This window comes from Salmo trutta, chromosome 2 (assembly GCF_901001165.1).
Source record: "Salmo trutta chromosome 2, fSalTru1.1, whole genome shotgun sequence".
Classification (NCBI taxonomy): domain Eukaryota; kingdom Metazoa; phylum Chordata; class Actinopteri; order Salmoniformes; family Salmonidae; genus Salmo; species Salmo trutta.
Window position 1 is genome coordinate 24,736,445 of NC_042958.1, and position 27,543 is coordinate 24,763,987.

Sequence of the window (27,543 nt, forward strand, 5' to 3'; positions counted from 1 at the left end):
CACAGTTTCTATATAGATAAATCAGATCAAGCCCGAACTGTGCAATGTAGTAAGGAGTTGTAGTTTTGAACAGGCCAATATTCTACATAGTATAGCACAGGAAACATTGTAATTAAACACAATGACCATAATCCATTGCACGCCTACTTGTCCGGTTAATGCGGTGTGTGCAGACACAGAGGGATAGAGTGCAGTTGCTTTGAGGTATTTCTATCTGAAAATACATTATCTGAGTGATTGATAGTTGGTATTCAGCAGTCATAAAAGTATACCTTATTTACTTTGAAGAACTACTCAAATAGTGATTTTATCAGACAGCATAGGTAGCAACTCTATAGAGATGAGATGAGGACTTGAAATGAAATAATAAAGTCATCAAATAAAACAAATGTAATATACACAACAACTACCTTATTTTTAATCACATATTTCAATGTGAATAAATTATGTTTAGTAAGTGATTAGCAGTAATGGGCAGTCACTACCATCATGAGACTTTTATTCACTGTTTTATTATGTGTTCTTACAGCATTCAACCCACATAATGCATAGTATATTTAATGTTACATTTAAAAAAATAAAACCGAAATTGAAAAACCTTGATTATTTTATGATAATTGAACTGAAACCAAACTGACCTCAAAAAGCACTAATCGCTCAGCAGCGTTAACACATATACACACGCTCACACAGCCCTCTCATGGGACCACTTAAGCTCCATCCTTTGTGACTCACACAGGGCAGTGTCTTCCTCCAGTTAAAGCTTATTTTGACCCAGAATGCTGCTACAGGGTTAAGGTCAACTTCCCCCTTAACCAGACAGTGTGAACGGACCTCACTGGGAGAGTACTCTATGTATACTCTATAAACTAGCACTTAGCCTGGACTCACTGTTTAAGGTCAACATGGCAGGCAGTCTCAGTTGTAGCCTCACTTCTATACAGATTTCACGAAGCAATAGGAGGACAGGCTCATTGTAATCGCTGGAATGGTATAAATGGAACGGTATCAAACACATCAAGTATATGTAAACCACGTGTTTGACGCCGTTCCATTCATTCCATTCCAGCCATTATAATGAGCCCGTCCTCCTATATCGCCTCCCAACAGCCTCCACTGACGCCTACATTACTGAACATAGACAAATGATGTATGATGAAACTTATGTAGTTCAGAATTATTGAACAGCTTTATGAGAAATGTTAGCTGTAAGTATATTACTTTGTTTGACTTAGCCTTTAACCTGACCAATTTGGGTGGGTGTTCGTGCACATAAATTCGTAGTCTCTTGAGCTCTATGTGTCATACCCTCCATGTGCATCGTGGGCTGTTCTAAAACATTTTGTGATACACTCTAAACATGATGTTGCTTTTGGCTGATTTAATGCTACCATCTGTCGAGCATAACTTCATATGCTTATGAAATAATAAACAAAAGTGTAAATTGTGCTGACTGTAAGTAGTAGTAGAGCTTTGCTTGATTATGGTGCTCAACCAGTTTTATATCAACGTTTCCGAACTAGCTTGAAGGGCTAGCAGTAACTACCTCTCATATGCAAATAAGCATGCTAGTCAATTAGCCTACTTAGCCTCTTATTTGATATGTTCCATTGTCCTATCATATAGGCTCACATATTCAACTCTTGTGATCACCACATAGTGTGGCTTATGTTCCTATACAGTTTGTTACCTTTTATTCTGTGTATCAACTGTGTTGATTTGAATATGGAAAGAAGCTGGTGACATTAGACGCTGATCTAATAACAATTGGCCTACAGTGATACAATCCAAAATTGTCAAACCTCTACTTCACTGGAATGAGAAATGTTAGTCTCCCAGACATATTCTCCACTGTTTACATCCTGGGTTAGTCTTCATTGTGGACAACAGACTGTTCCATAGGAGCCTGTATCAGTTAAAGCTACTGATTACACGAGACCAACAAACATCTACAGGTTGCGCGTGCAAGTACCATTTGAGATGCAAAAATACCATCTGAGATGCAAGCGCTTCGAGGTTCGCAGACCACGCAGCGTCAGCACGCATAATCTACAGCTGGATACTTCTCATAGTATCCAGGCCTGTCTCTATTACTATTCCAAGGTTGAGGAGAAGACTGGCGCCTCAGTTCAGGGGTTTGGAACAGCTTGGATGTTGAGGCTAAAGTGTTCAGTTTGTAATATGACACCCCAACTCTCCTATAGGCTTACCACTCGTTCAAGGCTCTATAGTCTAGTGTGTGTATTTGCATAGGCTTGTTCAAAAATTAATATATGATCTTACAGTAAAGAGAAGGTAATGCATTTTGACATGTTATCGTCTCATGGCTAAGTCATGCTATCCTGCCTTCATCATGAGCCCTCTGAGTAGTTTTACATGCTACTCTACACAGGAAGTCTGTGTGAAGTGTGTGTAGAGCTCTACACATAGTCTCAGGATGTTAGCAATGGCTATCTGCTGCTGCCACAGACTGAATGTGAACGCAGCCTCAGGATGCTATCTATGGCTAACTGCTGCCGTCACAGACTGTATGTGAACGCAGCCTCAGGATGCTATCTATGGCTAACTGCTGCCGTCACAGACTGTATGTGAACGCAGCCTCAGGATGCTATATATGGCTAACTGCTGCCGTCACAGACTGTATGTGAACGCAGCCTCAGGATGCTATCTATGGCTAACTGCTGTCGCCACAGACTGTATGTGAACGCAGCCTCAGGATGCTATCTATGGCTAACTGCTGCCGCCACAGACTGTATGTGAACGCAGCCTCAGGATGCTATCTATGGCTAACTGCTGCCGCCACAGACTGTATGTGAACGCAGCCTCAGGATGCTATCTATGGCTAACTGCTGCCGTCACAGACTGTATGTGAACGCAGCCTCAGGATGCTATCTATGGCTAACTGCTGCTGTCACAGACTGTATGTGAACTCAGCCTCAGGATGCTATCTATGGCTAACTGCTGCCGCCACAGACTGTATGTGAACGCAGCCTCAGGATGCTATCTATGGCTAACTGCTGCTGTCACAGACTGTATGTGAACGCAGCCTCAGGATGCTATCTATGGCTATCTGCTGCCGCCACAGACTGTATGTGAACGCAGCCTCAGGATGCTATCTATGGCTAACTGCTGCCGTCACAGACTGTATGTGAACGCAGCCTCAGGATGCTATCTATGGCTAACTGCTGCTGTCACAGACTGTATGTGAACGCAGCCTCAGGATGCTATCTATGGCTAACTGCTGCTGTCACAGACTGTATGTGAACGCAGCCTCAGGATGCTATCTATGGCTAACTGCTGCTGTCACAGACTGTATGTGAACGCAGCCTCAGGATGCTATCTATGGCTAGCTTTTGCCACAGACTGTTTATGACCATTCACTGTGTGAACATAAGTAGCCTCAGGATGCTATCTCAGTATAGTTAGGGAGTGTAATGTCTTTTGGTCGCTGAACGAATGAGATAAGGATGGCAGTTTGATGGAGAAATTTATTACATAATCACATCAGGATAAATATGACCGCACCCATGAAAACACACACACACACACACACACACACACACACACACACACACACACACACACACACACACACACACACACACACACACACACACACACACACACACACACACACACACACACACACACAGGTCCCAGGGGAATGTTTAGGGTGCCCTGGCGTGCCTGGCCTGCTGCTAGTTTAGGAAGGTGATTTATGGTCTGTCACAGCTGGACTCTCTTCTCCTCACATTCCTTCACACTGGGTACACGGCTACTTCTTACACTCTCACACACACACACAACCTCAAGCTGAGTTCTCTAAGCTCTATTTTGTGAAGTTTTCATGTGTACCCAAGCCCCTACAACCACTGCACTTAAATCACTCGCAAAGCTTTTCTCAACGCAACAGTAATGCTTTAACTGACTTTAATTATGTACCATTATGGATCTGTTCAATGGGATCCTCATGTGATGTTAATGTGCTATTGAGCCTTCCTTCGTCCTAGCATCCTCTTCCCATGCTGGGCCATTATCCTCCCTCCCTGTGTTTCAGCCTGAGACCAGATGCTTATAGCTCTGCATGCAATGAGCTTCTGTGTGTTGTAGGGTTGTAGGGGCTTAAACAGAGTTGTAGTTGTGAAGAAACAGGACTTGATATTACTGTACATACAAATCCTCTACATACAAAGTGGTGATCCAAACATTAAAAAGAGGCGTGTGTGTTTATATGCATGTGTGCTTGTCTGAGCGCGCGTGTGTGTGTGTTCAAGCCTGTGTCTGTACGTGTATGTGGAGGATGTTGTCTGTGTCTCTCTCAGAGTACTGATGACTTTAGTAAATCTGCAGTAGTCTCCATCTTGGCACCGTGCTGTTGGCCTTGGGTTTGGAGAGGCTCCATGTAAATTGCCTGTAGGATTTGGAGTGGCACGTCATGTGCTGGGCTCTATTAACACAGAGGTCTTGTCTCAAATGGCACCCTATAGGCCCTGGTAAAAAGTAGTGCACTATAAAGGGAGTAGGGTGCCATTTGGGACTAAAGCAGACTGTGTGATGGTAATCCATACTGATCATCTCAGTCTCAGCTAGAGCCGGGCTGGCACATAAAGCAGGCCTGGGGATATTTAGAGAAAACCTCAGAGTTATGGCTGACCTCACTGACTCCAACTCTAGCCCCCTTTTCCAAATCTCTCTCTCTCTCCCTTTCCAAATCTCTCTCTCTCCCTCTCCCTCTCCCTCTCCCTCTCCCTCTCCCTCTCCCTTTCTCTCAGCTCAACTCTCAGGGGCTCAGTAGTTGATTTAAAGCTAGGCTAATTTCAATTTCCTCTCCCAAATTCTCCTGGATCTCTTCTGCAGTGGACGCAGGGATCTTTTGTGACTGGTCGTAATAGACTGAGACCCAGTGTGTCAAGAGTATGACTGGGTGTATCAGGTCAACCTAACAATCCTCAAAAGCCCTACCACATCCCATGATAATCACATATAAACTCCAGCGCCACCCCTTTCCTGAGGCAAATTATGTTCATTAGGGATTTCCACTGGGTTTCACTGTGGCTCACTTTATTATATGGATTCAATTCGATTTTTTTTAAACAAAAATGTCACACAGATGAAGGGACACCAGAACTTGAGATCTGCCACTTTCCTTCCTGGCCAGATAGAAGGGAGAGAAAGAGAGTGATGAGGTAACTGTGGTGGTTTATAAGTAACAAGGGAGTCATCACAGTGCCACACAGTCACGCCATGACTTTCATACCACCCAAACACACACAGCCACTGTGGAGGCCACAAGCAACCTATAAATGTCACAATATAGAGACAGAATACTGACCCATAGACAAGAGGTGAAAGGTGAACTGATGTGTGTCATGGTTAGTTCACATCCAATGGCTTGCTGTGTTTGTGTGACTCGGAGTGTGATCAACTAGCTCAAACTCTCTGCAGAGTTTCGTGAAAATTCAGTACTGAAAGAGACTTGGTCATTTCTTCGAACAATCATCTTTATTTAATAATGGTTAATTATTGCAATAATGAAACTGTTGACCCCACACTCCGAAGTGTGTTGCAGAGTACTTAACTGCTAATGAAAAAACATAAAGGACCTAAAAATGCTTAGTCAGCCTGGTTCCAATCATCCCATAAGCTACCTTGGTCCATCTCCTGGTTATCTGCACGGGATATTGTTTAACTTCCAACCCGGCTTAGTTTCCCAGATTCCAGGAGATGAGTCATTGATCCATTGTTCTAAACTCTTCCAGGCTATCTCTATCTCAGGTCACACACACACCACATCTTGTCTATGGAATGCCAGCTTTTAGGTTTTATCACCAAGTCATTGTCAGCTCAAGCTATCTCTAGCAGACTAACTGCAGGAAGCTGGAGTGGAAACCATCTCTTTAACAGTTGCCAGCTCAAGCTTCAAAAGACTCCTCTCAGTTAACTCAGAAAGGAAGACAGAGAGTTATAAGATCCTTACTCTATTTTATAAATAACTATTTGGTGCATAAACATAACATACTCTTGTAATTATGCTACCACAAGGGTCTAAGACAGTGAACATAGTGAAGGTCTTGACTCTAACACCTTTTCAATAAACAGTGGACTCATTTGTTTGTTCTGCCTGGCCTGCAGTGTCTTGGTATTGCCACACTGTAAAAATAGAAAGACTCAAACCATGATGAAGCCATGAAAAGTAATGCATCTAACCAGAGAGCTGTTGTTTGGAGGGTGTTTGAATGTAAACCCAATGGAACTGTTATGATACACAGGAAGTATTTAAAATAGAATAGAATTACTCTGAAACACCTAAAGTGGTAAAAAATAATCTGTGCATGTAAAAGGCAGCATAAAAAGAAATCTACAAAAAATGTGGGCAGACTGTGTCTCTAATACAATCAAATGGTTAATAAATGCACATGGTTTATAGCCTAAATATTGATTGATGATGAGGGCTTATGGACAATTTTTTTTTGTAGAATTCCACCTTGGGTGTCTTGGGTGAATTTATTTAAAAAAACAACCAACATGTACTTAATAAAAATGAATGCAAATCAGTTCAATGATTTGTTAATTATATTTTACCAAAACATTTAAGAATAAATCCAAAATGTAAGTACATTTTATATGAGGATAACCTACGATAGAGTTAATTGAGTGATTGAACTAATTAGAAGTTTGGTTTTAATCTCCTTGCACTTCCTATCCCACTGGGCACACACTGGTTGAATCAACATTGTTTTCATTTTAACAAAATGAAGTTGAATTAACATCTGTGCCGAGTAGGATCTTGCCATGTGGCTCTGTATTTAGAGGAGTGTGGGTAATTCAATTTTTTTTTACTTTATGATTATTTTACATGAATGTTTGAAGAAAGAAAAGTCTACTTTCAATATTAGTATTAAGCAGCTTGTTGTGCCATGAGGTGTAATGGATCATGATGAACGTATATCAAAACCATCAGGCAAAATTCCGTTCAATGATAAGATGACCCATTCCCATATTTCTAACTTTTAATGGTAGAGGCATACCACCCTGCATCCCACTGCTGGCTTACGAGGGCCAGTAGGAGGCACTCTTTCCTCTGGTCTAAAAAAATATCCCAATGTCCCATGGCAGTGATTGGGGACATTGCCCTGTGTAGGGTGTTGTCTTTCAGATGGGACATCAAATGGGTATCCTGACTCTCTGTGATCACAAGTATTCTGCAATGCTTGCTGTCAAACCTCCAGTACTGCTGGTGGATTGGGCACTGTGCTCATCAATGCCTGCCAAAATGGGTTAAACTGGCAAATGATCAGATACATATACCAATAGAAATACTCCAGAAGACGTGATCCAATTCTGCACAAGTAGGGTTGCACATTTTGGGGAATACTAAGAGGTGGAAACTTTCTGTGGGAATTAACAGGAATATATGGGAATTAATGGTAATATATGGGAATTAATGGAAATATATGCAAATTAATATTAATACCATTTAAATGTTGATGTTTTTTGCATTGGATAAGTAGACATAATTGCAAATGATTAAATCCTTCCAATATAATTTTTTTTAAACTATTTAGTTACAAATTGAACTTTAATTAAATGAGTTGACTTCACGTGGGATGATTTCACTGAACAACAAAAGGGAATATTGAATGATCCCCAATGATCCATCACATCTCCCAAAACTGTTTTCTACATATATCTGTAAAATGATAGTCTAGAAACTAAAGCTTTGCCTTCCTCTCAGGCTTGGTGATGACACCATAGGCCTTGTTAATCTCTGCACCAGACAGGATGCTCTTGCCAGCAAACTTGGGGTCCAAAATGCAACGCTTCGGAGTGTATGGGCTTCAGGCAGAAGTCTTCACGCTTTTTGATGTATTGCAGGACTGCAGTTTCCTCTGCTTGGAGCAACAGTGAAGTGGGCAGGGCAGTACGGATTTCTTCTCTTACATCTACAAGCAGAGTCTGAACATCAGACAGGATGGCATTGTCTCTCTCAATCTGTGCAATGGCTACTGCTATAGGTTTCAGGAGTTTCAGGCTGCTTACCACTCTCTACCAAAATAGATCATCTAGGAGGATCCTCTTGATGGGGCTGTCCATATCGGCAGACTGTGATATGGCCATTTCTTGGAGAGACTCCTTCCCCTCCAGGAGACTGTCAAACATGATGACAACACCACCTCAACGGGTGTTGCTGGGCAGCTTCAATGTGGTGCTCTTATTCTTCTCACTTTGCTTGGTGAGGTAGATTACTGCTATAACTTGATGACCCTTCACATACCTAAACGTTTATTTGGCTCTCTTGTAGTGTGTATCTGTTGTTTTCATTGCCATGATGTCCTTGAGGAGCAGATTCAATGCATGAGCAGCAGAGCCAATGGGTGTGATCAAATCAAATCAAATGAAATGTATTTATATAGCCCTTCGTATATCAGCTGAAATCTCAAAGTGCTGTACAGAAACCCAGCCTAAAACCCCAAACAGCAAGCAATGCATGTGAAAGAAGCACGGTGGCTAGGAAAAACTCCCTAGGAAAAACTCCCTAGAAAGGCAAAAACCTAGGAAGAAATCTAGAGAGGAACAGGCTATGAGGGGTGGCCAGTCCTCTTCTGGCTGTGCCGGGTGGATATTATAACAGAACATGGTCAAGATGTTAAAATGTTCATAAATGACCAGCATGGTCAAATAATAATAATCATTGTAGTTGTCGAGGGTGCAACAAGCACGTCCGGTGAACAGGTCAGGGTTCCGTAGCCGCAGGCAGAACAGTTGAAACTGGAGCAGCAGCATGGCCAGGTGGACTGGGGACAGCAAGGAGTCATCATGCCAGGTAGTCCCGAGGCATGGTCCTAGGGCTCAGGTCCTCCGAGAAAAAGAAAGAAAGAGAGAATTAGAGAGAGCATATTTAAATTCACACAGGACACCGGATAAGACAAGAGAATACTCCAGATGTAACAGACTGACCCTAGCCCCCCGGCACATAAACTACTGCAGCATAAAAACTGGAGGCTGAGACAGGAGGGATCAGAAGACACTGTGATGTGAGGGTAGGACTCCTCCACTTTAGACCAAGCAGCCTTCATGTTCGCAGCATTGTCTGTCACCAGTGCAAATACCTTCTGTGGTCCAAGGTCATTGATGACTGCCTTCAGCTCATCTGCAATGTAGAGACCGGTGTGTCTGTTGTCCATTGTGTCTGTGCTCTTGTAGAATACTGGTTGAGGGGTGGAGATGATGTAGTTAATTATTCTTTGCCCACGAACATTCGACCACCCATTAGAGATGATTGCAATACAGGCTGTTTTCTCAATGATTTGCTTGACCTTCACTTGAACTCTGTTGAACTCTGTATCCAGCAAATGAGTAGATAAAGCATGTCTGGTTGGAGGATTGTATGCTGGGTGAAGAACATTCAGAAATCTCTTCCAATACACATTGCCTGTGAGCATCAGAGGTGAACCAGTTGCATACACAGCTCGAGCAAGACATTCGTCAGTATTTCTCTGACTATGTTCCTCCATTGAGTCAAAAAAACGTCTTATTCCAGAAGGACCATGAGCTGTTGCTATCGATAAGGCGTCTGATTCATCATTTTCACCTCGAATAGAAGTAGAGGGACTTTTGTCAGAGGTGGCTTGTTGTCAGCGCTGAGGGAACTTTATGCACTTGGCCAGATGATTCTGCATCTTTGTTACATTCTTCACATATGATTTGGCACAGTATTTGCAAATGTACAAAGCTTTTCCTTCTACATTAGCTGCAGTGAAATGTCTCCACACATCAGATAGTGCCCGTGGCATTTTCCTGTAAAGATTAGAAAAAACAAACAAATACAATTCCATGTACAGATAAATAGTTAAGCAGTTAGATTAAACAACTCATTTGTAAAATAAAGATTTTTAAATGAAATATATATGGAAACAGGTGAATTAACACTCCTCAGTTAGCAGGCTCAAGCAAGCTAAAACTCACACGGTAGCAAAAACTAACTAGCAGAAATTGTTAACAAGTTAGAAATGATTTACACACTTTGCTGTAGGCTACTATTTACTAGTTAACAAAAAATCATGTATGTCATATAAAATATATTCACCCCACCCAGTATTCTAATCAAAACTTACCAGAAAGCATGTAGTCCTTGGCTCAGACAGTGTAGTAGTGTGGGCTCAATAGCGTCTCATTAGTGTGCAAGATCTTGTGAATCAGCTGTACATGTGATGGAAGAGTGCACTGCACATGTGCATGCAGAGGGTTGCAATTCCATTGAATTGGGGATAGTTTAACCAAAATATGCCACAAGACCTAGAATTGCCTTATGTGTGTCCCACAAAAGAGGTTCACTATTATAAGCTAACTTTTTGATGAATTTAAGCAAAGTTCCCAAAATTCCCAGGCTTAACTTCCCATTGAAAATTTCTGGAAAGTTTCTGACCCTTTGCAACCCTATGCACAAGACAGGATTTGAAACACCATAATAGTGTTTAGAAGCTTTAGAGAGAGGAAACTAAACCAAAACAGAAGGTATCTAATTCTGCACTTAGCTGAACTTGAAACACCAAAATAGCGTTTTCAACCTCTTCCGGTAGTGCTCCCAGTCCCTGGCAAGGTGTTGCACAACACTTGATTAAGTGGTGTTACAACGCACGGTGTCATATTTCAAAACATCTCAGCATGATGTGTTTCAAAACTCCAGCAAAGTAAAGGTTTCATCCACTTCAAGTTGGTGGCAGCTCAGTTGCCACTAGTTTTGGTGCTACAATGCACTTCAATTTAACAGTGAAGGAGTTTGCCCATATTAGGAACATCCTTCAACTTACATGAGTAGAGTGCCACTATTTTATCATGTCTATAGAATGTGTTTAACTAGAGCACATCTGTACACTGTCATCATCTTCATTTGTGACCCAAACGTGTCTGTGCAAGCTTACGGATACACAATTAATGTCTGTTTGGGCCTGTCGGGACATGAAGTCATCAATACCTTATCTCTGTTTGGCAATTCTGTCTAGGCGACACAGTGCATTGTTATCACCTCTTAACACTACTCAACTGACATGGCAGCCATTTTGTGTCTGGCGTTCCAGGTGATAATAGACCCTGGAAACTTTCATCCACCATCTCTGACTGCACTGTGCTGTGTCATTACGTGTGGCTTGGGATGTCACATTCACAAGGGTCTGATTTGGTTAATATCTCCTTCCATTCTTACTGAACTCAAATATCATCTTCAAAAATCCCCCAGATTCCTGTCGGACGGCTAATGCATTTGTTAATGAGAAATATCTATATCGTTACTCACACAACATATCTGCAATAGAACCAACGTCAGACTCATTTCGTGTCTGTGATGGTGTTCCTTCCTGTCTATAATAATGTCTGCCCACTGCTATTTTGATTAATTCTACTACACAACTTAAACAGGGAACCTGTTGCTCTTGACCGCTGTCGGTCTCTCAGACACCTTCGTCTCCTCAGTCTGTGTGTTAAGAGATGGCATCATTATGTTGTGAATCAGCTCTTTGCTTATCAGGCAGGCAGCATACTGGCCCCCCTCAGAGTTGTATGCAGAAGTCTTCTTGTGGTCCCACACTGAAAGCAGCTCCTACCAGCACAAAGAGCCTGCTAATGAGGTGAAGAGACTGGGCCATTGTCTGGCGAGGTGTTGTAAGAGGGTTGTAAGAGTGTACAGACTAATATGAACCTCCTTAGGATCAGATAAAGAGACACCTGTCGAGACGAGGGTGGGGGTAATAATGGCTGAAGGAATTAGGTAGCAGACAGTGTGACACAACAGGTCACTGGGTCAACACAGGGGATCAGAGATTTCAGGTTTTTCTTCTCTTGAAGAGACTACATCACTCTTGGTAGCCTACTTTGTCACTGGAGTCATTTGTTAAGACTAATAACTAGATTCATAACAAGAATGGGTGGCTTTGCGATGGCTTTTTAGGGCTCAGGAAAGGTAAAGCTCTTATCTTAATGGACTGCTTTAAGCACGTATTTTCACACGATACTTCAGAGTAACAATTAAGGTATTGAATAACATTTAGGAGATGTTCACTTTTGGTGTGTTTGAACTTGTCATCTGATGAAAGAGAACATGAAACAGTTGGCTAGTCTGGCGGTGAAACAGAAACAAGCTGAACACTACATTTCTCACAGGGAGAACAATGTTCGCTTTAGAGAGCTGGAGCTCCTTAAAGATTTGTTTATTTTTTTTATCCCTCTGCAGAACCTTTTATGTCCCAAATGGCACTGTAGTCCCTTTATAGTGCACTATTTTTGACCAGTGCCCATAGGGAATAGGGTGCAATTTGGGACGCACCCATGACAAATGATCCTCGGGTTGACCATTTCCCGTAGACTATCCTTGAGTTAACTCTACCCCCTGTCCTCTCAGACACTGTCATGCTTTACTGTAATATAAATGGTTATTTTACAATGGAGGTCTTGCTTGTAGGTAGTGGTGGAATGTAAAAAACTAAAAACACTGTCGCACTCTGCCATGGTCCTGCTGTCTGATGGAGAGATGGCGATGAACGTTCTATTTGAAGTCCAACTGGGGTGAATCACTGGGGTGAGTGGAGAAATAAGAGATGTCAAATGAATTCAAGTTGATGTAGGCCTACGGTGTTTTTGTTCAGTTTTGGTGTATTGAACTGTTAGTGTGTTCTGTGTTCAATTAAATGTACATTGAAGTGTTGGAGGGATCATTCTGTGGTTGTACCAGTTTGCATGTGTTTGTCCATCTGACTGTGTGTGTGCTCTCTCAGCATGTGTACCAGAGCTGTGCTCAGTTGATGTGGCCAGCTATTTAGCCCTCGGGGGGCAGGTCACACTGGGGTAATACAAGGGGACAGAGTGTCCTATGGCCAGGGGAGGTGAGGGAGTGTGACAGAGTGTTCCATGGCCACAGGGGGACAGAAGGGCACAGTGTCTGCACCCCAAAAGGCACACTGTCCTTATAAGTGTACTACTTTGACCAAAGCCTTATGAGCCCTGGTCAAAAGTAGTGCACTGTAGGAGAAAAGGGTTCCATTTGGGATGGGCTTAGTGTGTCCCATTATGTTCCCTCAACCCCTCTATGGTCATGGGACATAACCCTGTATCCTCTCTATGTCCCTAAGTGTTTCACGCACACAGAAGGGTTACAGGGCAGCAGACTGGGCCATCGGCTCAGTACAGCCCACCAGGGTTGTCAGCTGGGACAGGGCCAGTGTGTCCTGACCTCCTCGGAGGTCAATACAAATCGACCTAGTCTAATCTAGCTGTACAGTAGCATGAATATCCTAGGCTATATGCTCCATCCCTTGGCACTGATATTAATTAAGGCTGTGTCCCAAATGTCTCCCTATTCCCTAATGTAGGGCCCATAGGACTTTGGTTAAAAGTAGTGCACTATATAGGGAATAGGGTTCCATTTGGGACATATCCTAAGCTTTTGATCCATTATGGGGATTTATTGATCTCCAATCCCTGTAACTTGGCTGCTTGTCCGATTTCACTGAGGGAGATCTGGAAGTAGACCCATGTCAGACATTTGTTGTGATATTTGCTGTTTCTTGTAGTGGGTTTGTGGTCTGAAATGGCTTCCAGATTCCACACTAATTTTCTCTCATGTCTTGGTTTTCTGTGTAATTGTTACATCTGAATTTTAGTGTTATGATTTTTGTTCGTATGTATGACAATAAAATAACATTACTGCTAAAATACTACTGTGGTTGAGCTGGTTTTGAATATACATTTCTATTACTTTTCTTTGTCCTACCATTTTTGCCTCACAAAACTCAATTCTAAAGTGTATTATGAATATCATTTGATATTCAAGACCATCTATTGTAATAAACATATTTATAGTAAATCCCATCTTTTTCTCTGGTGTCAGAACTACAGGGGGAATTCTTGTACCCCTTATAATAACCACAAATAGAAGGAAAAGACCACACAATTATTCCCCGTTTGACTTTGGAAGCTCTTGGGCTGGCGTACCACTCTGTTTACAATTTACAGAAAGGGTCCAGAAATGTGCATGAAGGCATCAAACCCACAGACTCTATTCGGTAGTGTGGAGGGGAAAACGTTAGGGAAGGCCAGCTTGTTAGTTTGTCTGTCTCTGTGTGTATGTGTGTGCATTTAAAGCCCAGTAGTCAGTCAGCCATCCCCAGAGGTTATCCTAATAAGGATATGAAGGAAACGAGCTGAGCTGAGATGTTTGGCTTAACTTCTGACCTGCGTGGTCTACGCTTCACTACCTGTGTGCTATGAGGGTTAGGGGGGGTGGACTGCTTTTCTTCACCTTGCATCTACAGTAGTTATTCACCTTTTAGTTTTGCTCAAAGCTGGAAAAGCAGGCATTTCTTATCAGATGAATGTCTGTGTATCTGTCTGTATATCTGGCCTAAAGCCCTACCGAGCTTTGCACACTTATCGAAATACATGGGTGGGAGATGGATTACATCATTTTATATTGCAATGCCAGTCTGTGACGGCGACAGGCGTGCATGCGCTTAAGTCCAAGCCCCACTCTCCCTTTACTTGAGCTAAAGACAAGTCCTGGAACTATTGCGACTACTTAAGTATTTTTCAACCGCCTGCTTTGGGCTAGATGTGTCAATGTGTAGCTCATACATGGATAATCTGTCAACAGAAGTTATGTTTTACCTCAATTAGCCATAAAATCCTTAGTTTGTAAGCAACTGTTTTCTGGAAGCTGTGTGCTGATATTTTGAGCACTGCAAGCTTGGCCCACTTGGGCCACCCCCCTAGCAATTTGAGTTGAACCTATGAGCTTCAGCCCCTCGGTATTTGAGTGACAGCTAGCAAGATGCACATTGATAAGTTGCACAGTGAAAGAAGATGGCACAGCATTATCCAATGAGGTTGAAGGGCGGGCCCAATGGCCCAGTGCCACAACAGAGGGAGAGTGAGCGAGATGTTTGTAACCTTCAGCTTGTATTTCCACCAGTTCACTGGTTATGTGTACCCAATGGTTTTGCCCAGCAACGTGGAATTTGCGGGAAGTAGCTCAAGCAAGGTATTTCTACCGAGCTTTGCCAATGTTCGGTAATCTTTGTTTATGAAAGCGTCCATGCGTTTAGGCTGTCTGTGATGTTACAGGGCATGTAGGCTGATTCTAGGCCAGATTGGATTGATTGAAAGGTTTGATTTTGGTTTCACAACCAGTTTATTTCTGTAAAGCGTTTGTTTGTTTTGTAAGTCATTTTTGTATATATTGCCAACATTATTATTGATCCTAAATACTGCTACCATCACTAGCCTATCCTCATTTTGTGAATAAAACCGCTCTTTTGAACCTTATCCTTTGCCTCCTATCTGCCAACCGCTACTTTTTCACACGGTCTAATATCTACCCCCCCCAATTCAGCTCTCTTCCTGCAGAAAAGGTCATGGTCCAGAGAGAACCAAATCAACCTCAACCTGTTACCTGCCTTGAACTCTCTCTGTGCTGCCTAAGTCTTAGCTAATGCTGCCTCTCTCTCTCCATCTCCCGCTCCATCTACCTTATTTCAATCTAGTCTAAAATAACCGTCTCACCTCTTCTCTCTAAGATAAGCCATGTCTCTTCTCTCTAAGATAAGCCATGTCTCTTCTCTCTAAGATAAGCCATGTCTCTTCTCTCTAAGATAAGCCATGTCTCTTCTCTCTAAGATAAGCCATGTCTCTTCTCTCTAAAATAAGCCATGTCTCTTCTCTCTAAAATAAGCCATGTCTCTTCTCTCTAAAATAAGTCATGTCTCTTCTCTCTAAAATAAGCCATGTCTCTTCTCTCTAAAATAAGCAATATCTCTTCTCTCTAAGATAAGCCATGTCTCTTCTCTCTAAAATAAGCCATGTCTCTTCTCTCTAAAATAAGCAATATCTCTTCTCTCTAAGATAAGCCATGTCTCTTCTCTCTAAGATAAGCCATGTCTCTTCTCTCTAAAATAAGCCATGTCACTTCTCTCTAAAATAAGCCATGTCTCGTTTCTCTTCTCTCTAAAATAATCCATGTCTCACCTCTCTTCTCTAAAATAAGCCGTCTCCACTCTCTTCTCTCTAAGATAATCCATGTCTCTTCTCTCTCCCTCCCTCTAGGATCCTGGCTACTGGCTACAGGTGCACAGGTTGGAGCATGGGGACGGAGGCATACTGGATCTGGACGACACACTGTGTGATGTGGCCGATGATAAAGACAGGGTGAGTCATGCTGTGGTCAGTGGGCTTGATACACCTCAGGAAGCTATTTGAGCTATTTCAGGGTAAAATCATTTGCTGAGATGTCCTTCCTGCTTTGCATATACCCATGTGATGATGCATGTTGTGTTATAACTGGACCAATTAGTCTGCCACTTCCTGCTATGATCCCCAAAGTAGCAGCCAAGTGATGCCTAGGCTTACAATACTGGCAAATACTGAGGCATATTTCTCAGATGAATTCACAGGCCATTTCCTACCAGATGCTAGCTGTCTTATCTCCTCAAAATTGAGAACTGGAGAACAAAGTGAAAAAGAAAATGACAACGTCTAAAACTAGATATTTAAGTGTAAAAATAGATAACTAAATTACTTAAATATGACACGCTGCTGCTGCTGCCTCTGGTTGAATGACTAATGAACTCTATAAAACAGAGAAACAGTCTTTGTAAACTTTGAGTGGGCGTGTTTTTTGGCTGCACTGTCTATTTACGAGATCTTTTCACTTATGAAAATCTGTTTTCATATTTCTACTGAGAAGAATCATGAGCCCCCTGCCTGTCATAAGATGTCATTGCAGCCATACTTTATCTACAAACACGCTGCCGTATAATGGCATATGGACAATAGACGAACGCTGTTGACAGGGATTCAGTGGTTTATGTGGCTCACAAAAGGGCTTGGGTAGTTAGGTGCTGTGTTAGATTAGATTACTAAAGGCACGTTCACACTGCACTTAGCCGAGGGCTAAGTGCCTCAAAGCACTGGGCTAAGCGAGTGTTCACACGTGCACATTCTAAAGTGGGCTAGCACCAACCTTAACCCAGGGGCTAGCCAATCAGAGTTCCTTTGATACCTAATTTGAATATTCTACACCAGAAAAGGGACAGTTGGTTTCACCTAGCCGTACTTGTGTGAACACTGGCTAAACTAGCCCAGGGCCAGTCTTAACCTGGGGCTAAGAACAATGCAGTGTGAAAAGGCCTTAATGTGTTGAATCAGAGTGATATCTGGTGTTATGCTACTATAGAACAGAGATAGAGAGAGCTTTAGTAATAGCAGTAGAGGTCATTCTAATCAGCTATAGTAAGGGATAGGATGGGAACATTTGAGAAAACACATTCTCCATTTACATTTTAGTCAAGCCAAATATTAGCCCAAGGCCGTTGGAGACTATTTCCTTCTTCTAGTACATCCAGACTACTGTAGTTTCCTCTGGCAAACTTTATTTGACTGCTGGCTGGTACAGCGTGTGTATGGGTGCTTGCGTGTGTGTGTAGGTATGTGTATGTGTGGTTGCGTACATGTGTGCGGATTCACTCTAGATTGAAAGCCAAACAGAGTGGGTAGAGAGACCATGCCACCTCCAGTTATGACGGTGGTGTTTCTTTAGACGTTGTGAACCAGAGCTGTGTGTTAATCTCCGGCCTGTAGGAAGTGCTGCTGTTTATGGGACAGTTTGTCAACCAGACAGGAGGTGGAGGTGGAGGTGTGTATGTGTATCTCTGTGTGTGTGTGTGTGTGTGTGTGTGTGTGTGTGTGTGTGTGTGTGTGTGTGTGTGTGTGTGTGTGTTAGAGCGGTGGTCCGGATTCGTGAGCTGGTTTTTCCAGGTGGCATGCCATGCTTCTGTTTTCATCCCTCTCCTATCAACACAGTCTGGTATTCAGGCCCTGGGTTCCGTGCTATTCCCCATCAAACTCCCCTGCACATGGACAGGAAATAGCAGTAGAGACAATACGAGTAGCTCTGTCCTTTAACATCAGTGACAGTACAGTACACTGCTATACGCAGAGAGCCATACATAACATCTTTTAGTCGTTTAGCAGATGCTCTTATCCAGAGTGACTGACAGTTAGTGCATTCATCTTAAGGTAGCTAGGTGGGACAAACACATATCACAGTCATTGTAAGTACATTTCATCTCAATAAAGTAGCTATCAGCAAAGTCAGAGCTTGTAAGGGGGAAAAATATAGAATGAATATATTTATATATACACATACGTATATATATATATATACACACACACACACACACACACACAGTCGGTTAAACAATTGTTTATAGACAGATTATTTCACTTATAATTCACTGTATCACAATTCCAGTGGGTCAGAAGTTTACATACACTAAGTTGACTGTGCCTTTAAACAGATTGGAAAATTCCAGAAAATGATTTAGAAGCTTCTGATAGGCTAATTGACATCATTTGAGTCAATTGGAGGTGTACCTGTGGATGTATTTCAAGGCCTCTTTGCTTGACATCATGGGGAAATCAAAAGAAATCAGCCAAGACCTCAGAAAAAAAACGCCTGAAGGTACCACGTTCATCTGTACAAACAATAGTACGCAAGTATAAACACCATGGGACCATGCAGCCGTCATACAGCTCAGGAAGGAGACGCGTTCTGTCTCCTAGAGATGAACGTACTTTGGTGCGAAAAGTGCAAATCAATCCCAGAACAACAGCAAAGGACCTTGTGAAGATGCTGGAGGAAACAGTTACAGGAGTATCTATATCAATAGTAAAACGAGTCCTATATCGACATAAACTGAAAGGCAGCTCAGCTAGGAAGAAGCCACTGCTCCAAAACCGCCATAAAAAAGCCAGACTACGGTTTGCAACGGGGACAAAGATCATACTTTTTGGAGAAATGTCCTCTGGTCAGATGAAACGAAAATAGAACTGTTTGGCCATAATGACCATCATTATGTTTGGAGGAAAAAGGGAGGGGCATGCAAGCTGAAGAACACCATCTCAACCGTGAAGCACGGGGGGTGGCAGCATCATGTTGTGGGGGTGCTTTGCTGCAGGAGGGACTGGTGCACTTCACAAAATAGATGGCATCATGAGGAAGGAAAATTATGTGGATATTTTTTTATACAAAAAAAATGTAAATCTTTATTTAACTAGGTAAGTCAGTTAAGAACAAATTCTTATTTTCAATGATGGCCTAGGAACAGTGGGTTAACTGCCTTGGATATATTGAAGCAACATCTCAAGACATCAGTCAGGAAGTTAAAGTTTGGTCGCAAATGGGTCTTCCAAATGGACAATGACCCCAAGCATACTTCCAAAGTTGTGGCAAAATGGCTTAAGGACGACAAAGTCAAGGTATTGGAGTGGCCATCACAAAGCCCTGACCTCAATCCCATAGAAAATTTGTAGGCAGAACTGAAAAAGTGTGTGCGAGCAAGGAGGCCTACAAACCTGACTCCGTTACACCAGCTCTGTCAGGAGGAATGGGCCAAAATTCACCCAATTTATTGTGGGAAGCTTGTGGAAGGCTACCCGAAACATTTGACCCAAGTTAAACAGTTTAAAGGCAATGCTACCAAATACTAATTGAGTGTATGTAAACTTCTGACCCACTGGGAATGTGATGAAAGAAATAAAAGCTGAAATAAATCACTCTCTATTATTCTGACATTTCACATTCTTAAAATAAAGTGGTGATCCTAACTGACCTAAAACAGGGAATTTTTACTAGGATTAAGGCTAAGGTGTATGTAAGCTTCCGACTTCAACTGTGTGTGTGTATATATATATATATATATATATTTACACACACACACACACAGTTGAAGTCAGAAGCTTACATACACCTTAGCCAAATGCATATAAACACCGTTTTTCACAATTCCTGACATTTAAAAAATATAAATATACATATACATGTATATACACATACATATATATATATATATATATATATATATATATATATATATATATATATATATATATATATATATATATATATATATATATATATATATTTGTACCTGTGAAAGGTTTGGACACCTAGTCATTCCAGAGTTTTTATTTATTTTTATTTTTACTATTTTCTACATTGTAGAATAATAGTGAAGACATCAAAACTATGAAATAACACATATGGAATCATGTAGGAACCAAAAAAGGGATATATATATATTATATTATATTTGAGATTGTTCAAAGTAGCCACCCTTTGCCTTGATGACAGCTTTGCACACTCTTGGCATTCTCTCAACCTGCGTCATAAGGTAGTCACCTGGAATGCATTTCAATTGACAGATGTGCCTTGTTAAAAGTTAATTTGTGGAATTTCTTTCCTTAATGCGTTTGAGCCATTCAGTTGTGTTGTAACAAGGTAAGGGTGGTATACAGAAGATAGCCCTATTTGGTAAAATACCAATTCCATATTATGGCAAGAACAGCTCAAATAAGCAAAGAGACATGGCACTCCATCATTACTTTATGACATGAAGGTCAGTCAGTCTGGAAAATTTCAAGAACTTTTAAAGTTTCTTCAAGTGCAGTCCCATAAACCATCAAGCACTGTTATGAAACTGGCTCTCATGAGGACCGCCACAGGAAAGGAAGACCCAGAGTTTCCTCTACTGCAGAGGACAAGTTACTAGACATGCACCTCAGATTACAGCCCAAATAAATGCTTCACAGAGTTTAAGTAACAGACACATCTCAGCATCAACTGTTCAGAGGAGACTGCGTGAATCAGGCCTTCATGGTCAAATTGCTGCAAAGAAACCACTACTAAAGGACATAAATAATAAGAAGAGACATACTTGGACCAAGAAACACGAGCAATGGACATTAGACCAGTGGAAATCTGTCCTTTAGTCTGATGAGTCCAGATTTGAGATTTTTGGTTCCAACCGCCGTGTCTTTGTGAGACACAAAGTAGGTGAACGGATGACTGTCCATCAAGACTGTTGGAAAAGCATTCCAGGTGAAGCTGGTTGAGAGAATGCCAAGAGTGTGCAAAGCTGTCATCAAGGCAAAGGGTGGCTACTTTGAAGTATCTCAAACATAAAATATATTTTGATTTGTTTAACACTTTTTTTGGTTACTACATGATTCTATATGTGTTATTTCATAGTTTTGATGTCTTCACTATTATTCCAGTATGTAGAAAATAGTACAAATAAAGAAAAAAACCCTTGAATGAGTAGGTGTGTCCAAACTTTTGACTGGTACTATATATGGCTGTGACAAGAGTATACCCTGCTGAGTTTAAAGACCACGAAAACAGTATCTATGTAATGTTATATTTAGGATCCTATATATCTCGGCATGCATAAATGCAAGACAGTCCATCTGTCTGTCTGCATAACTGCACTGATGCCATTGTCATGAGACTGACACATGCAGTACCTTTAAAAGCACTAGGTCTGTTCACAGTAGTGGCTGTACGTGTAATGCTATGCATATCCACTGTACTGTGTGTGCATTGTGTGTCCCAACTGGCACCAGATTCCCAACATAGTGAACTACTTTTGATCGGAGCCCTATTGGCCCTGGTCAAAAGGGTCAAAAGTAGTGCACTATATATGGAAATTAGTGTAATTTGGGACTCCGCCTGTACGTGTTGCTGCTCGCCAGTGATTAATGAGCAGTTTAAAGCTAACAGCATTGTTTAAGGCCTATATAACCTCCAGACGACTGACTGACTGACTTACTGACAGACAGGGTTGTGGAGCCGGTCAGCCCAGTCTTAAAAAAAAGTCTAGCCTGCTTCCTTCCGCTTCTTACACAATGTCATTTTGGTTTGACATCAAAACCAGTTTGGAGCACAACCACCTCTGCCTTGACAGTAGGAACAAACAGAGTATATTAGGTTGTCTATACTAAATGAAGATATGCTTTTTAGTGTACCTCTTTCTTTACATTCTTTACCTATAGCAGAATTGGGCTGCATCCCAAATGACACCCTAATCCCTATTTAGTGAACTACTTGACCAGGGCTCTGGTCTAAAGTAGTGCACTATATAGAGAATAGAGTGCCATTTCAGACCTAGTTCTGGTTATCTTTCTAATCTGTGCTCCCGACCTTCGCTTCTCCAGCTTTCACAGGAAGTGTGATTGTAGTACAAGCAGGAAACTAATGCCAGTTGAGCGCAGCAGCGAGTGGCAACCCCTACATCTTAGTGTGGGTGTGTCAAATCAAAGTTTATTGGTCGCATAGACTGTTTTGCAGATGTTATCCCAGGTGCAGCGAAAGCTTTTTTTTCCCCTAGCGCCAAAAATGCAGCAATATCTGGCAATACAATAACTACACACATAATCCAACAGTTTTAAAAAAAGAACAAGTTAAGACGTATCAAAACGTCAGAATCTGGAATATAAATATATATATATATATATCTGGATGGTGTGTAAATACAGTGTGGACAGTATATGAATAGATAAGTAGTTATATAGGATGAACCATGACTAGAACACAGTATATACATATTTAGTGGGTAAAACAGTAGGTCAAATTATTAAAGTGACCAGTGCTCAATGACTATGTACATAGGGCAGCAGTCTCTAAGGTGAAGGGTAGCGTACCGGGTGGTAGCCGGCTAGTGACAGTCTCTAAGGTGAAGGGTAGTTTACCGGGTGGTAGCCGGCTAGTGACAGTCTCTAAGGTGAAGGGTAGTTTACCGGGTGGTAGCTGGCTAGTGACAGTCTCTAAGGTGAAGGGTAGTTTACCGGGTGGTAGCCGGCTAGTGACAGTCTCTAAGGTGAAGGGTAGTTTACCGGGTGGTAGCCGGCTAGTGACAGTCTCTAAGGTGAAGGGTAGTTTACCGGGTGGTAGCCGGCTAGTGACAGTCTCTAAGGTGAAGGGTAGTTTACCGGGTGGTAGCCGGCTAGTGACAGTCTCTAAGGTGAAGGGTAGTTTACTGGGTGGTAGCCGGCTAGTGACAGTCTCTAAGTAGCAGGGTAGAGTACCGGGTGGTAGCCGGCTAGTAACAGTGACTAAGGTTCAGGGCAGGGTACTGGACGGAGGCCAACTAGCGGTGACTATTTAACTGATGGCTTGGAGATAGAAGCTGTTTTTCAATCTCAGTCCCAGCTTTGATGCACCTCTACTGTCTCCAACTTCTAATTGTAGCGTGGTGAATAGGCCGTTGCTTGGCTGAGGTCCTTGATCATCTTCTTGGCCTTCCTGTGACACCGGGTGTAGGTGTCCTGGAGGGCAGGCAGTGTGACCCCGATGACGCGTTGGGCTGACTGCACCACCCTCTGGAGAGCCTTGTGGTTGCGGATGGTGCAGTTGCCATACCAGGCGGTGATACAGCATGACAGAATGCGCGTGTCTGCGCCTGGGCGTGTGCGCGTTCGCGGAGACTTAAGTGCAATATAGTCGTGCTGCCTGGAACATAGCCCTATTGAGAATGCCCTGGCCCATACTATGCACCGGGGAAGGCCACTGTTTAAGAGAGGCAGGGAGAGACTCAACCCCCCCCTAACAGGGTTGTCTGTCCCTGGGGTAAAGGAGGAAGGTATATACCCTGTCAAGGCTGGTTAAAGGCTGTCTTTATATTCAACAGTGGTTGATTTGCATTGGTCATACAGTAGGTGTTCCTGACTAGAGTCAGGTCTGTAAGGGAGGGTAGTTCAGGATAGGCACACTCCCTTGACAGGCATCTGTAACGGTTTAAATACTCAGGAGTGTGTTTGTAGGGTCTGCTTGTGACTGTGGTGCAGCAGTAACAGTACCATCCATTCAGCTAGTCAATTATGTCACATGGACTTGAGGACATTTAAAGTGACTTGGCCCTTCAATTTGTCATAATGGATTTGGAAGACAGTCAGTGTGTGCGAACACACTCCGTTTGTTGGTTGGCCTGTAGGTGTGTTAATGTGGCTTGCCCCATGATGTGGTTTCATGGTCTGTACACTGTGTGTGTGTGTGTGTTCTCTGGTGTTATATGAGCGTGGTAAAACACCCGTGTCATGTTATAGTCACGTTTCCATAGTTAGTCATTGTGAAAGACCCACTTTCCTCTTTCCTCTATCTGCTCTGCCTATCCCTCCATCCCTCCTTCTTTCTCTCCCGCCACATCTCTCCTCTCCTCTCTCTCTTTGTCTTTCTTTCTCTCTTTCTACGTCTCTCTCCCTTTTCCCCCCGCCTCTCTCTCTCTCTTCCTGGGCAGGGAGTGGGTGATGACCTCATTTGTTCCACGCATCTGCTTATATTCACCTCTCTCTCTCTCTCTCTCTCTCTCTCTCTCTCTCTCTCTCTTTCTTTAATAGAAACAGTATGCCAGCCGAAGCAGCCCAGCCAGGGCCCCCAACAGGCTAACAGACCTGAAGAGAGACTTCCTTGTAGTTATTTTAGGCTTGTGTCCCAAATGGCACTCGATTTCTTATATAGTGCCCTACTTTTGACCAGGGGCCATAGGGCTCTGGTAAAAAGTAGTGCACTATATAGGGAATAGGGTGCCATTTGGGACAGTATCTTATATGATCATTATATTGATTTCATCAGGAGTAATGGTTGTCATGGCTATGTACTATGTGAAGCTGCAGCTGGCCAGTCATTTTTCTCCCAGCTATAGAGCGATAGATGAAATGCATGGGGTTGAATTTGATCTTAATGGTAGTTATTTGGCGTAGCTAGTGGTGGAGTAATGACCACATGTGCATGCCCACTCTCTCTGTGTATTTCACATCGGTACTGTAGGATTCAACGTTGTGGGTTTGCTAAGGATTGTCCGACCCAATCTTGTGCTCTTTGCGCTCAAACAATCAGGACTAATTACCAAACACTGTAGCAGACAGACGGTGTCGTGAAATAATCCTTTTAAGACTAATTTAGCTAACCTTGAGTGAAACAACCAACAAACCTTTATGGCTCAGTCACCATGGGAACCAGGGAGAAGCTGAGCACTATGTGTGTTGATGTTGTGTCCCAAATGGCAGCCAATTCCTGATTTAAGTGCAGTAGTTCTGACCAGGGCCAATAGGACTTTGGTCAACAGTAGTGTACTGTATAGGGAATAGGTTGCCATTTGGAATGCAGACTCAGTGAATGGACAGTGACAAAAAGCTGTTATTTGCAAGGGTGTTGTTGCATATGGAACACTATCAGAGTTGAATGATAGAGGAGGTCATGAGCGCTTCAGTGCGTCTCTTACCGTTGAACGTGTTGAGTCCACACCCTGCCAATCCATTTGAATAGGAGGAGTGTGAAGCTTGGCCAGCATTCAGGTCCGTTTCAGAAACTCAGCCCTGATTGATAGCACGTTATACATCTAGGTGCTGGAACATGTCCGTCTAGCTGTGGTTGGCTCAAGTCTGCTGCCCAGACCAGCAGTCCAAAGGCCTGTAGACATTCCATGCAGTGTGTGTCCAGGAGTGTATGGACATGGTTGTCGAGTATTTTAGACTACAGCAGATTTTGTGCAGGGAGCTTTTTGTGCAGTTCTGTCTTTCAGTCTCTGATAGTCTCACATTGATTTCTCTCTCTCTCGTGCGCGCGCACACTCAGGTTAGTCACATCGCATACAGAAAGGCTTTGAACATGTCACAGCACTGAGTTAAGGAGAAGGCAGAAACAGGATTTGTCACCCCATTGCCTCGTCAAGTGGCCATTATGGGTAGTCGTGGTAACACTCTGTTACTGGTGCTTGAGACAGAGCAATCTCAGGATCTTCCCTACGTGGTCTTGATGATTGGTGGATCAAGTAGCGCCATTACTGCTGATAGTTGTATTTCCCTAATGGCACCCCATTCCCTTTGTAGTGCACTACGGGCCAAGGTCAAAATTAGTGCACTGTATAGCGAATAGAGTCCCATTTAGTATTTCTTTGTAACACCCAATTTTCAATGAGCAAATAAATGACCATTGCACTGTCTGGGATGTCTACACAAAAACAAGTATGGGTAATATACTGTACCATGCAATGTGGTTAGGGTTTGTGGCTGCACGTGTGTTTGGTCCAGAGCATGGATGATCTATGTGTCAGGTCTGTGAAATATTCAATCTGCTACCATTCCCCTCAGAACCACATGTAACATCTTTAAGATATACAGTAGGAGTCAGTTTGGGCACACCTACTCATTGAAGGGTTTTTCTTTATTTTGACTATTTTCTACATTGTAGAATAATAAAGCCATCTAATAACTCATGGAATCATGAGGTAACCCAAAAAGTGTTAAACAAATCAAAATATATTTATATTTGCAATTCTTCAATGTAGCCACCCTTTGCCTTGATGACAGCTTTGCACACTCTTGACATTCTCTCAACCAGCTTCACCTGGAATGCTTTTCCAACAGTCTTGAAGGAGTTCCCACATATGCTGTGCACTTGTTGGCTGCTTTTCCTTCACTCTGCAGTCCAACTCATCCAAAACCATCTCAATTGGGTTAAGGTCGGGGGATTGTGGAGACAAGGTCATCTGATGCAGTACTCCATCACTCTCCTTCTTGGTCAAATAGCCCTTACACAGCCTGGAGGTGTGCTTTGGGTCATTGTCCTGTTGAAAAACAAATGATAGATAGCTGTAAAGATGGTCTGAGACCAAGCCTTTTGGGCTTGTTTCCTGTCAATAATGACATGTCTCTGCCCCCTAGTGGTCGGTATATGTTAGTGCCGCTAAATGTGTTTAGCAGACGTTTTTATGCAGTCTATTCTGGCAGCTCATTTGAAAGTATTCAAATTCTCTTACACTTGCTAACGTCAGGTGGTTTTCCTATGTGTTGAATGAAAAACAAAGCTGCTTGACTATAACACTATAGAAAATGTGTGGACATTGTATCATATGTTTATTGTTCATTGCGTTGAATTTTGAATAGTTTAATCACACAGTATGTCAGTATACTGTTAAAATATAAATTCTTCTTTTTATTTTAGTTCCACAGAATATATTTTAGCATTTTCACCTTTGGAATGAGACGAGTTCAGTTGGTGGTGTGTGCCAGACAGTGTGTCTCTGTCTCTCTCCCCATCCATAACCCACAGGCTAATGTTTGTGTGTGTGTGTGTAAGGACATTCGGGAGGTCCCTGGTAGAAGGTGGTTCTCCACACTGTAATAAAATAAAACACGGCCCTCTGGGTAGACTTCTCAGGTAGCAGCCAGACTGTTGGGCGACTGGCTCCATCATGACCTTATGGGTGCTTTATTAACTCACGTCACTTTGGTAACACTTTGTGACAGTCGCTGCACTGTAAAATTAATTTTTTTAAATCCAGTTTTTACAGTACAAATCCAGTTTTTACTGGCAGCCATTTACCTGTAAGTTACTGTAAAAAAAGGTACAGTATATTACCGTAAATTCCGAATAAACTTTGGTTTAACAGTATATTACTATAAATGTTATTCTAATGTCCTCTTAGTGTTAAACAAACGTTTATTTGGACATTTTTTTGCACTTCCTCAACTAAAAAAGAGCACTACACCACTGGTTGACAGGGCCTGGGAGAGAAGTAAATATAAGAGAGGTGAAAGACCAGCTTTGTACAGGGGGACTATGTGTCTGTCTACAGACACACACCACATGACTTAATGATGACAAGGTCCAAGGGAAACTCCAAGGGCTACTAACGCAAAAGCTCATTACTGTAGATTCCGCTG

At 42.3% G+C, this 27,543-nt stretch overlaps 1 protein-coding gene across 3 annotated transcripts in view; it reads left to right on the top strand.

Annotated features, from left to right (window-relative positions):
• The window catches only part of LOC115153707 (partitioning defective 3 homolog), a 555,114-nt gene that overhangs the window by 44,994 nt on the left and 482,577 nt on the right, over positions 1 to 27,543 (top strand). For all 3 annotated transcript variants that reach the window (XM_029699308.1, XM_029699315.1, XM_029699317.1), the window contains exon 2: positions 16,090 to 16,191. In XM_029699308.1, coding sequence (XP_029555168.1) covers positions 16,090 to 16,191 — 102 coding nt within the window. The remainder of the gene's footprint in view (positions 1 to 16,089; positions 16,192 to 27,543) is intronic.